General features: G+C 36.7%; 1 protein-coding gene across 12 annotated transcripts in view; it reads left to right on the forward strand.

Moving 5' to 3' along the window:
- SENP7 (SUMO specific peptidase 7) overlaps positions 1-13,086 on the forward strand; it is a 42,515-nt gene that overhangs the window by 19,923 nt on the left and 9,506 nt on the right. For 5 of the 12 annotated variants that reach the window (XR_002418699.2, XM_021293237.2, XM_065061570.1 and 2 more), the window contains 10 exons: positions 1,725-1,840; positions 2,608-2,777; positions 3,691-4,048; positions 5,063-5,220; positions 5,688-5,834; positions 7,211-7,244; positions 8,050-8,223; positions 8,879-9,141; positions 10,192-10,325; positions 11,568-11,684. Coding sequence is in view for 11 of the 12 variants with exons in the window: in XM_021293237.2 (XP_021148912.2) it covers positions 1,725-1,840; positions 2,608-2,777; positions 3,691-4,048; positions 5,063-5,220; positions 5,688-5,834; positions 7,211-7,244; positions 8,050-8,223; positions 8,879-9,141; positions 10,192-10,325; positions 11,568-11,684 (1,671 nt within the window). In the remaining variant the exon portion in view is untranslated. The remainder of the gene's footprint in view (positions 1-1,724; positions 1,841-2,607; positions 2,778-3,690; positions 4,049-5,062; positions 5,221-5,687; positions 5,835-7,210; positions 7,245-8,049; positions 8,224-8,878; positions 9,142-10,191; positions 10,326-11,567; positions 11,685-13,086) is intronic. The other 7 variants (XM_013368390.3, XM_065061575.1, XM_065061603.1 and 4 more) reach the window with 3 other exon arrangements.

Raw genomic sequence — 13,086 nt, forward strand, 5'->3', positions numbered from 1 at the left:
TGTGTGGAGTAAATGTTTAGGAAAGTTTATTAGCTGAAACATTCCTATTGAAATGTTTCCTACTGTCGAGATGCCTGAATTGGGATACTGGTGTTAAATGCTAAAAATCACTTAATGGTTTTGTGTGGTCTTTTAAGGCAGTCAAATCTGTATAACTGTTATGTGTACTAATATTAGAGAGAGAGAGATGTGGGTTCCAAAATTAAGTTTTCTGTAGTGAAGTTATTCCTGAACTAGAGCTGACTAATCTCTGGAAGACTCTTGTCTTGTTCAATATACAGAATGAATGACAGTGCTGGCAGAACGCCTTTTCTGTATACAGTCCAATTCATCATTCTTTGTGAATGGAAAGATAATCAGTGATTTCTTCATGGTGCTTATATACTGTTAATCACTATAGTATCAGAGTACTCTGGAAATCTTTATTTGTCTTTACGGTATTCCCAAAGAGCAATGATACTTCAATCTACAGATAGAGCACTGAAGAATAGGCATCTGTTCAGAAAGCATACAACAGTTTTGGCTATCTATTGTAGTTAGAGATGTCAAGAATGTTCTTTACGGGTCCAGGCTCAGCAGTCATTGTGATGATCACACTTAGTTTTTGCAAATTGGAGACTGCAACATTCTGAGTTAAGCACTTTATAAAGCAGTGAACGCAAAATCATTTGGGATTAAGTGACGTGAAAAAAGGAGGAATAGAACACGTTTTCCAGAGCATCATTAAATTGCTCTATCTATGAAATCTTTGTTTTCTTTTTTATTTTCCAACTCTCACAGAAAATGAAGCAGAGGTCATGAAGGTTAGTTGCTTATATCTTTTAACCCTGATAAATTTTCAGAAGAGAGGTCTTGTTTACTGAATATAATTAAGTTCATGTGAGAAGATACCACATGAATATATAACAAAATGTTATCCTAATGCGTATGCTAGAAACCAAAATAGTTATGTAGACTTTTGTCAGCTGTAACTAGTCTCCAGAGAAGCCGAGTATGTCTACAAGATCAGACCTCAAATGTGATTATGTCAAACTGTTCAGTCTATCAGAACCTCCTGAATATATTCTCCTATTTATAAAAAAGCTAATTAAGAAAAAAAACTAAACAAAACAAACTGATTACTTTCCTGCTTGTCCTCCTTTTTGAATGAAACTACAAACTCAGCTGAACACCTGTAGGTTGCATAGTTTCTCATACTGTAATGCTTTTCTGTTTCTTCCTCATTCACATCCTGTATCCCGCCGCCTTCAAAGTTAATGTTTCAGGCCCTTCTGAGCAGGAATTTCTATTTCGAAACTTCTTCCATTGCAGGAACTTACTCAGTGGACTCTAATAGCAGTTCTAAATCTGGATAAAAAATATACTACATTGCCTCATTCCCGCTGCCTTCATGATAAAGGCAAGGATACACTCAAATGACTGTTGTTCTCCTTTTTTCTTGTTGCAGTGCTGCTTTACAGCAAAGTAGTATTGTAGTGTCTGATGTCAAGCATGTAATATTTTCATTCTTTATGCCTCTTAGAAGCATCTGTTCCATTAATAACGTCAGAGCACCTGTGTATTTCCATGACAGGAACTGAATTAGTTTGTGTTTCACTTGCCAAGCTCCACATGCTTACGGAAGAGGCAGAAGTTTCTGGTCTAACCAACTATTGTTTCTGTTGGGGTTTTTATTCAGTGTTCCTTCAAAATTAAAGATAAGTCACAGTTATTGTTCTTTACAGGTCTGAGCGCTGCCTGAGGAAGACAGATGATGATCTGTGTAAATTGACCAAGGCTTCTAAGGAACCAGAAAAAAAAAAAGCCTTCACTTTTAGAAGACGGGAGCTTCAGAAGAAAGGTTTGTAGTGAGCAATAATCTGGCATTTAAATGTAAGATTTGGAGAGTGTTGAGAATTTCTTTTTTTAGTCTAATATTATGAGGAGAGCACAGAAGTAAAACAGGTGTTGCATACAACATATGTGTTTCCTCAAAATGCAGTTTTTTACAGATATGGTAAAATATATCAAATAGCTGGTTTTCAACAGGAATAAAGCTATGATGAATCAGATCCATGGAAGAAAAAGGAAACTGAGGGAAACCTCACTGCACCATTAAGATTCTAATTTTATAAAAAAGTCTTTTATACTGAAGAATGTAATACATTAAGAATGCTCAAATGGTGTGTGAATCATGCTAAAACGTTTATGCTAAATGACAATATTTGTATTTATTGCTGAAAAATGGAGCTCTGTGCTGAGTCTCCAGAGAGAGTGTACTTTTTGTACTAGTTAGTAATATTTGCAGATGAAAACAAAAAATTGAGAATATTGCATCCATCAGAAGACAGAATAAAGACTGTGGAGTATGGAGTGCTAGTTCTTACTTGGAAGGGAGCTGTCAATTTGATCATACCTTTACCTTAACTAATCATGCAATAATAATCTTTCCTTAATTATTTTAGGGAATATATTTTGGCAACCACACACAATTAAAAAAGGGAAGAACTATCATGGAAGGTATCTGCTCTGTGCATTTTATTTAAGACGTAACAGATCTGAAGAAATACAAAGAATTTTAAGGAGAACTAATTAAATCACTTCCTTTTTTTTTTTTGCCTGATACAGAAAACAAGAACTATGATGAACTGGAGAAGAGGAGCAGAAACATGAACGGCACCACTCTTAGTCAGAAGGAATCTGGCTCTTTTGATTCTGAGAAAAGGAAAAGAAGATGTAGTGGCTATATTTCTGATGATTGTAATGCCCACATTCCAGAAAAATCACTTCTGCTGTCTGTAAGTTGCACTTAATGTGTTTGTGTACACACATGCACACATACTTCAGCAGCAGCAGTCACAACATCCAAAATAAAAGAATTGTATTAGTAAGCAGGATATCTAGGGATACTGCTAAACCTATTGAGGAAAAGTAGTTCAGTGATGCATCAATAAGAGTGAATATTTGTACTTCTGTCCACAGCTACAGAATATGCTTGTTTTAGCAAAAAGGTTGTGAGAGATGAATGACAGTGTGTCCTTCAGACAGGAGCGTGGAGAATAACAATTTTGGAAATAAGGCATCTAGCTGTTTAAGTGAAGCTTCTTTCATAGATGGTATAGAACTAATTAGGGACTTTGACACAAAAATTACGAAGCATATCTGGGGTTATTAAAATCTTGCAGATGTCATCTTTCTTCTTCCTCCTTAATCTATCATACCATTTTATTCTTATCTGTCATTAAGATTTGAAAGGGGAAAAAAAAAAGACTGAGGGAATCAGTTAGTCAAGAACAAATTGTGATTTATATTTAAGCATTTGAGTACAATAAAGACATCTCTCTAACCTTCTGATTAAAACCGTACAGATATAGGTAGTTGCTGAGTCCTGTTCACCCAGTTGACCAACCCACACATTGGCAAAGTAATGAGCTTCCCTGGTGCTTGGTCTTTTACTGTCAGACAGTGAGCACACTGCTAAAAAATCAGAAATAGTTTCTTGTTCAGTTTGAGTGGGGGTCATACCTTTATGTAATAACCTTTGGAATATGAGGAGGGAGAAATTACCCTGGCTTAAGATCTAAGTGCAGCTGCATTAAGCAGTAATTATTTTGTCTCGCATATAGCCAAGTCTCAGTGGTAACTGATCTGAACCATCATCAAAATCTCAAGAAATAAACATATTTCCTGTCTCTGATATCTGTTTTCTAGAAAGAGCAAAGATTGAGTTCAGCTCAGTCTCCTGGCTGCAGAACACCCTGTGAGGATGAACAAAGTTGCAGATCTAATGCAGTTCTGGTGCTGGATTGTATTCCACAGCCGTTAGAAAGAGAATATAAAGACACTTCCACCCACAACCACTTACAGCCTTCTCACAGCTGCACAGAGGAACCTGTCTCAGAGTCTCCCACCAGAAATTTGTCAGAGAAACAGCTTTCTGCCAGTGCTGAGGATGTGATTTCACCACAAGTTAGTACCATCAAGAAATTAAAGATGGACACATCACAGTACTTCAAGCTGCGGAACAAAATCTCCACGGGTAATCATCGGCTTGTTTCAGTTGACCCAAGTATGTACTGTGTCTGTGCTGCTGACAATTACCATTGGTATGCTTAAGAACTAGGAGAACTCATGCATGGCTGACTAGTTAAAACATACAGAATAAAAGATTGAAGACAGACCATGTTGTTTGTAATGCATTGTGCAGGTTAGATAACAGTGCCTAGTGCCAGTGTCCTCTACTGGAGTGTAGATGGTCTTGTATCTGAGAAACAGGATAGACAGCAGAAGGGCACTGAAGCTGGTGGGGGGTCTGGTGCACAAGGCTGATGAGGAGTGCCTGAGAGGACTGTGGCTGTTTAGCCTGGAGAAAAGAAGCTGAAGGGAGACCTTATTGCTGTGTATAACTACCTGAAAGGAAGTTGTAGCATGGAGGGTGTTGGTCTCTTGTCCCAAGCAACCAGTGATAGAATGAGAAGAAGTGGCCTCAAGTTGCACCAGGGGCGGTTCAGATTGGATATTAGGAAAAATTTCTTCACGGGAAGGGTTGTCAGGCATTGAAACAGGCTGCCCAGGGAGATGGTTGAATCACCATCCCTGGAGGTATTTAGAAGTTGTGGTGTTTAAAAAGGTGAGGGTCATGGTTTAGTGCCAGATTTAGGTTATGGTTGGACTCGATGATCTTGAGGGTCTCTCCCAACCTAAATGACTCTGTGATTCTATGATTTTGAAATTCCTGTCCTTATTTTGCAGCTGATTTTGTGGGTGTGGAAAATCTATCTTGTAATTTTTAATGATGTTTAAACTGAGAATATTCTGTCTTATTTGAAGCTGCTATGTTGTGGCCTGTTTCTTTTAATATTCAAATAATTTTGAGGATCTTGGGTAAAAGGTGTGAATAAAGGTACAACACAGTACTTGTTGCATTCATTTTCACGCATGCACACCTTGACTGGTTTGAGCAATGTGCTTTGATATTACTTACTGCAAGAGAGCATTCTTTGCTCGTCTGAAATCCAAAATGAATGAAATATTTTCAAGTCTGCATCTTGTAGTACAGGTATAGTACTTTTTTCCTCTTTAGTTGTCCTTTCCAGTGATGATGAAGATGAACCTTCTGAACCCAAATGCACAGAGTTGGTGCAAGATAATATCACTGACAATAAAGAAACAGATGAACAGGCTGACTGTTTCTCAGCAAAGAGATTGGAAGACAACATGGAAAGTCATACACAGCAGGTAGTCCAGTATTTGACCTGTATATTGTTATACTGAGCCTCTAATTTATCCAATGTTTATTTTTTCTTGTATGTTAGAACAAAAGCGAAATGCTTAGAGCAAGCATGATTAGTCATGTCAGTAAGCAGTAACTGCAGTAATTTATTTCACAGAAAGAATTCTGGACAGTCTTCAAAGAAGATCTCTGGCTCTGAAGCTTGAGTTTTTGCAACATACAATGTGTTTCATATATTGAAAATAAACATTTGGAAGTGTTTAATAATACAAAACAGGAATGATCAAATAGTAGTGTGAGCTAGAGGTGACCATGATGAAGATACCTCTGTGAAAGGTGTTTTTTTTCACACAAATGTTTCAAGTTAGCTTTGGGAGTAAATTCTTACACAGATAAAGAGAAAGTTCCTGAGGTTACAAGAGGGAAGTATCTCATTTAAATCCCTGTAGTGAATGTACTTTTTTTTTTTTTCCAGGTTCTAACAGAGTCAATTGAAAATAAATGTCCTATCACCTTACCTTCTGGAAGCACACCCAGAAAACAGGTGAACCCAACATTGGATGTGGAATTTGATAATCTATACATCAGGAAATTTAAATGGTTATCAACAGGTCCTGCTAGGGTAAGTTGTTCTATTATGGTGCTATTTTGAGAATATTTAAAAATTCAAATTCTTCAGTGGAAAAGCTAACTGGGATTTTCTGTGGCCCCAGTTTTCAGAGGTGAAGGTTCTGTATAAATGGTGTACTGCAACAGAAATCATACTGAGGAAGCTTTTAATGAATTGTAATGGAAAATAGTGGCCATGTTGGAGTTAATGTCACTTGAAAGAAACACCAATTGCTTTTCTCAGAAATAGTACGGATATTAGAATAAAATCATGAGTTCAGATATGTACTATGTGCTAATCTTTCCTTTTAAATAAAAAATTGCTTGTTTTGTAGCTTTAAAGAGCAGAAAAACAGCACTAAAAGCATTAGCACATAAGCAACACGCTTCTCACAGGGTATAGAAATACAAATGAAGGTGTACTTCAAATGGAGTACAAGCTGCAGAAGTTTCAACAGGTCTCTGACCAAGCTCATTCTATATATTGCAATTGAAAAATAAACGTTTGAACATGTCCTACTGCAAACATAAAAATATATTCATTTGGAAATCTTGGATTCTAACAACAATTTCAGTTTTTCACAAGAAAGTATTTTTGTGTAGCAGTTCTCATGCACTAATAAAAACATGTTGTGGAAATTTCCTAAATTAATATGCCAAAATAATTTGAGAGTTGAGTTGAAATGTTTTTAGAATCAATGCTTCTAGGTGGAAAGTAGAATTTTTCCTTGGAAAGAACAACTTTTTGCTTACTGGGAGAGAAAACTTTTCACACAATATTTATGACAACCTTCAGGCAAAGTGACAAAGCATTCCTTATTTAGCAGAGTCTTTTTAACATAGTGGCAGCGTAAGTGGAAACTTTCAAGGCCTTTAATTCAAAGGTTATTGTAAATAACAAAGTAATACCTCAGTGTTGGACCATTGGTATAGTGTTAATTTAAACAGTGGAACTGACAGTCTTCATTATGGGGTAAATAAATAAGCTGCTTTTGTCCCGGGGTTAATAATTATTATTTTTTTTTTTTTTAATTATTCCTAAGGAGCATGTAGGCAGCTCAGTAATTTACTGCTTGTTTCTCAGTGCTGAGCACCTCTGGAAGTCAGTTTATTGTCACTTGGATTCTGCAACGTGTGTTTAGGAGTGCTGTTTCAGGTGAAATAGGCAATACTAAATCTCAAATGAGGCATATTTGACTTGACAGTGTTAGGTTAATGGTTGGACTCAATGATCTTAAGGGTCTTTTCCAAACTAAATGATTCTGTGATACTGTTTTTGTTTATTTGGCTGTAAGCAAAGAAAGATATGCAGATAATTAAAAATTCTTACTTTGTTTTAATCAATTTGTCAAAAGCAAACTAATTTATGTTACTTTAATCTTATTTCAGTTTACAACCAAGTATATTACAATCCCATTTCAGGGTAAGATAATTTTTTTTCTACCCTCCTCTTAACTATTTCTTTATTGCATTAAAGTGCTCAGTATATGTTTATATTATGAATAATTTATAATCTTATTTCACAAAGAAATTAAATAATGTTTTAAATTTACATTTTTCAATAATAAAAATATAAGTGTCTATAAGCATTAATAACTTAGCAGGTTCTTACACTTTTAAGGGGAACTTTTAGTTTTAATGGTCTTGCCTTCTGCATTCCTGCATATATTGTGTTGATATGTAGAAAATATGACTGCATGTTTCTGTGGTGAAACATTAATCTTTTCAGATTAGGGTTTTAGAGCCTTAGGTTTAGGAAAGAAAAATGTATCAGCTGACTAAATCTAAGAGGAATATAACTGTAGATTTGCATTCAGCCAACCTAGTGAAGGTGATGTATTGTTTCCGTATCTCATAGGAGGTTTGTGAGCATTTCTGAATTGGATTGATTAAAAGCCAATAGGAGTTCATGATTTGCAATATTTTAATCTATATTTGTAGGTATTAACTGTGGTTATTCTGAGAAAAAAAAAATCATGAAGAACCCTGCATTTGGATGTTTAGCTTTTGGTTTTACAATTTGGTAACTTTGTTTTACATAGTTTGATATAACTGATTTAAGTATTCTCAACACATTTGATGTAATGCCAGGAATAGAATCTACAAGTACTGTTCTAATACACTCTCATAATATTTATGTCTTAGTATGTAATTATTATTACATGTATGACTTTGTAGTTACCCATGTCTGTGAAAGATATGGTTATTTTAAATTCTGTTTTCTACAGTGGCTCTTAATAAGAATATTAAGCTGACAGTGGATACTCTGGATCTGAGAAGGTTTGGCTTGTGGAGAAATGATAGTGGTTGTTCTTCAACAACGATCATTTTCCTTTGGTTGTCTGTGGATTATGTGGAAAAGATTGAAACCCAATTAGGAAAGTTAGTTATCAACAAGCCATGTGAGTAATCTGTTTCCTTTAGTGGAACAAAAAGGTCTAATATATGGCGTGTCAATAAAGTGGTTATTTTACAGTTGTGCTTCTGGAATACTGAGGAGAGCCTATAGCTTTTTAAAGATAAGTTGGTCAGTTTTGCTTTTCTAAAATGCCTCGCTATACTTGTATTTGGAAGAAAATCTAACATAATGTGATTCAAAACTGCTGCCACTTAATTAAAAACCTTGTAACTCCATTCAATTGTAATCTGTGTGAGGAGGCCTTGTAACACTAGGCTTTGTATAAAGTATCTCCCCCTTTAAAATAAATGGGATGTTTTTAGGTGTCCTTTCTCTTGAGTAATGTATATGCTAGACGAAAGGGTTGGCAGATCAAGGTTGATTTGATCTTTGACAAGGCTGCATTGGGCCATTGCATTATTAGTTGAGAAAACTTTCACTAAAGGCTGAATGGGCTATTTAGCCTGTAGGGTCTTATGGACTGCCACTATTTGTTCTTCTAGGATGATGCTCTGTCTCTGTGCAACGGAATATAACTTTTGCTCAAATGTTCAGAGTGGCACAGTCACACAAGGTTTTTACATTAGCAAAGTTCACATCTAACAAAATGATATCCCATAACCTAATAGTTAACACTATCCATTCTCTCCTTTTTCCAGCCAAATCTAGTGAATTTGTGTTTCTTGAACTGTCACAACCACTCACAGAATGTGATGAAGATAAACTGACTGAATTGATTACATATGTGAGCAAGAAGAACAGAGCACCAGATCTCCCTGATTTTTTATCTTTGAAGCAAGCATTACCCTTGTTTAAGGATCTTTCTCCTGAAGAGAGCTCTTTCATGAGTTACAGTAAGGATCTACTAAAGCAATATTTGCCAAAAGAGAATACCTCAGGTGCTCATGAGCCTGCAGTTCAGGTTAGTGAGTACCTGTTGCTTGGTTTATCGCCACCTGGTGGCATTCACATATTCTAGTAAATTTTAGATCAGCCAATTGCAGAAAATAAATGCTTTCTTAATCCATAGCTCACAAATCAGTCATGTTTGTTTCCCTCTCACAATGGGACAAGATTTGCAGTAAACTAGATTGTATTGATGGAAGAATAGCGTAGGGACCTCATCTGTAAGTGGCAAATACTGAAGCTTTAGGTTGACTCATGATTGCGCATTCTTAGAACCACAGGGATTTCCTGCCTGTGTTGTGTATCCAGGACAGCAAGTTGGGAGTTAATCAAGTAATGAGTGATGGAGCCATTTTTCAGCTGAGCTGGAAGTTAAGGGGTGCAGCAGAAGAGGAGCTGTGTGTCGTGCTTGTTCTAGGCACCTCTAGACATTCTTATGGTGGCTCCACAGCTTGAAATGTTAAATGATTTCTAAGGCTGCTGGGGAGGTGGGACTGTGCAAATTAATGTGTTAATACACCTCTCTCTGAGGAGTAAATGTCTTAACCCAACCACACATTATTGTTGCTTCAGAAATTACATATACTTGTTCACATCACTAAAAAGCACAGAGACGACAGATGAACCTGGCTGTGAAACTGGGAGTTTAAAACTTCAGCCAGCCAGTTCAAATCTCTGTCATTTTTAGACAAATGGTTAAGAGCTAGATTTTCAGAGTTTCCAAGCATACACAGCTCCTAGTAAGACAATCCAGTGCTTGCCTCCATCCTTTCAGATACTGTTTCTTCTCGAAACCAATTGTTTGTCAGATGGCTGAATAAGGCTTCAACAGTTTTAGAGAGAGGTTATGAACAGATGAAGACCTGTCCTAATTTTAAAAGGGACATAACATTTTTATTGTGGCACATTTGCTTAAATACTGACATTTACACTTCTGCTCTCCAGGAAGATTCTTGTTTAGTGATGCAGGGCACTCCTGTGAGCTTCAGGCTTGGCTTTTGTGTGTGCTGTTTTATGTGTCAAGCTGTGTAATGATTTTTACTATTGTTTGGTTTTTCTCTGGTAGGAATCAAAACCAAAAGTGGCAAGGCCCAGTTATGCCCTTGCAAATAAGCAGAACAGTGGTTGCTATTGTATCTCTCTGTCTTCTGCACTGAATGAAGAATGGAAAGAAGTAAGAGAAACCGGAGCAGTTAAGAAGTAAGTACATTTCATAATAATGAGAAGGTGAAAACAAAACAAATAATATAAACAAATTGCTGAAATAAAAGCCCTGTCTTGGCTGCCATTCTCTAGTTGATTTGAAAGTGTTGTGTGAAGGGTGCTCTAGAAATCTAAAATATCACCAGATATGAATGTAGTTATTCCTGTTTCTGTCTTAATAGTTAACAGCCAAAATGGATGTATTACAGGAGGACAGAAAATCTCACAGAAATTAGAGAATACCTGAACTGTGAATACAAGCGCATATCATGGATGCATCAGTGGGAGGGTGGGGATCTCATGGCCTCTGCGAGTGTCCATCTAAGTCCGTATCACAGCAAAATTATTGCTAACTTAAGCCAAGACTTTTTAAAATCTAAACCATGTTTTCTTTCACTGCTATGTCACTCTCCATCTCTCTATAACTAGGTTGTCATACAATTTAATAGTTAGTACAGGAGCTTGGTTACCAAAAGACATTAGAAAGTGAGAACACACAAATGTGTAATGCAGCAAGATACTAGGAAAGCGCTGACATGCCTCAGTTTTGTCTGCACTACCCTTGTACTTCTAATACAGGAAATATTAGTGAAGCAGATTGCCTTTAAGAACTCTTGCCTTTTACCATCACTATTTTTACTGGCAGTATGGCAGTTAGTTTTGTTTCTGTTTAAGAGATTTTCTGCGAAAGCAAAAATGCTCAGTTCATGGTTCCGGTTAAATGATATGGTTGTTAATCTAGACCTTTTAAAATACATTTTAAATATTAGCATTAGAGGTAACTTGGGCAGTTTCAAACTGCTTACAGTACATATGTTGCGTGGTCTGTAAAGCCAAGTTTTCTGAGTGGAAATGTGGGAGTCCTTAGTGGAGTCTTAATGAACAGAAAATCACTGTTCATTCGTACTGTTTGAGAATATGTCCCCTAGTATTTCTTCCTATTTTATGTAGCCATTTTCCAATTACTTTTATTAAGAAAACAAGGTGAAAGTAAAAAATAATCTACTTTTCAAAAGTTTTCACAAAATTTCAGTGTTCAGTGGGGTGCATACTTCTTCTGTAACCCTTGAGTATTGGAGTAAGAATTGGTAAGGGACTTCTGAATTACTCAACAGTTTGAAGAACTACCATTTTTAATGGGTTTTCTAGAAAACCACCTACATGTGGAACAGCCATGTGAAGAAGAAGGACATGTAAACCACAGTTTGTCACTGTTATAATGTGATATGTGTTTTCTAGTTTAATTGTTTATCCAGCCCCACCTGCAAAAGGAGGACTGGGAGTCACAAGAGAAGACCTAGAGTGCTTAGAATATGGAGAGTTTCTCAATGATGTCATCATTGATTTCTATCTTAAGTAAGTAATCACAGCCTTAATTGTGCTTACTCTTCTTTTAGGGACCTGGTCTGGTCACCAAATGTGATATAACAACTTCAGAAATAAGAGGGTGATGAGTTTGTAAAGTGGTTTTTTTTTTTTTTTTTTTCCTAAAGCTTTTGTGTATTCTCAGCAGTTTCATTTGTTTCAGTTTCATTCTTCTCGTCCCTCTAAAGGGCTGTGATATAATCCAGACAGAATAGCTGGGGGGGAAAAAAAGCCTCTTGGTGACCTCACAGAATAGAAAGTGCTGGGCAGTTTTAAGCAGGCAGTTGAAGAGGGTCTGTACTAAGTAGTTGATTTACTAAGTTTGCATGAAGTAGGGCATCCTCTGCTATTCTGTGTAAGAGTTAGGAATAATGAGCCACAGCTCCTGCAAAAAAGAACACAGCTAATACTTCTTGAGGAAGTTGTGCTTGGCTTACCTGCTTCATGCCATCCTGCTAAAGTTGCTTGTGAAAGCAAGTTTTCCAGAACTAGCATTGTGGCCACCATTCCCTAAAGCTGATGTTTATTTTCCCTGTGCTGACTGAAACCTAAGCAGAATTCTGGCTCTTTTGAAGGGTGCAAGACTTCTGTTTTGCTTGGCATCCAGTGTGGCTGCGGTAACTGTAAGCAATAGGAAGCCAGTTAAAACTTCTTGTTTAGAGGGGTGGGAAAGGGAAACGTGTACCAGAGTGTTTCAGTGTGGTTTTACAGCAAAGCCACTCGTAATTTGCTCTGAACTAGAAATAAATCATGCATTGTAGTCCTCTGAATAGCTGTAGCTTCATCTCACCAGAAACAGAAGATCTGAATAAAGGGATGTAATTCAATTATTGCAGCCCTCTGCTGTTCAAATTTGCTAGACTTCCCACATTCTCAGTTTTCATTCTGTTGCAAGCTGTGTCATGTATGACTGTGTTGCCTAAGTCATCAGGTGAAGCTGGAGGCACCTTGTGTACGATGACTGCAGTTTTGAGAGCTTTGGCCTTCTAGGATGACAGAATAAACACTGAAGCTGATGGTTGTAGTAAAATGATCAACAGTAAAATCATACAGAATGAGTACCTGTAGAATATTTGTCTCAACTTTCATATGCATAACCTATAGAAGTAAAATGGAGAATTTATCGTACTGATCTGTTCTGTGCTTTTAGTATACGCAGGAGCATAATGCTCCGTAGGCTTATACTTGGTTAGGTTTTCAAGCCTGTCTTAATTGCAAGGGCTAGAAAACTGCTCTAAAAATAAATTCAGAAGCACTAATATTGAGCATAAATCTAAGATAATAAATAACTGCATTCTTAGTAGCTGCTTGGCTGCTACAATCTTTCATGTCCAGCCATATGTGTATTGAAAATAAAGTAGAGAGAAAAGTTTGGCATAGTTGGTGGCTGCAA

The sequence above is a fragment of the Columba livia genome, chromosome 1 (genome assembly GCF_036013475.1).
Source record: "Columba livia isolate bColLiv1 breed racing homer chromosome 1, bColLiv1.pat.W.v2, whole genome shotgun sequence".
Lineage (NCBI taxonomy): Eukaryota > Metazoa > Chordata > Aves > Columbiformes > Columbidae > Columba > Columba livia.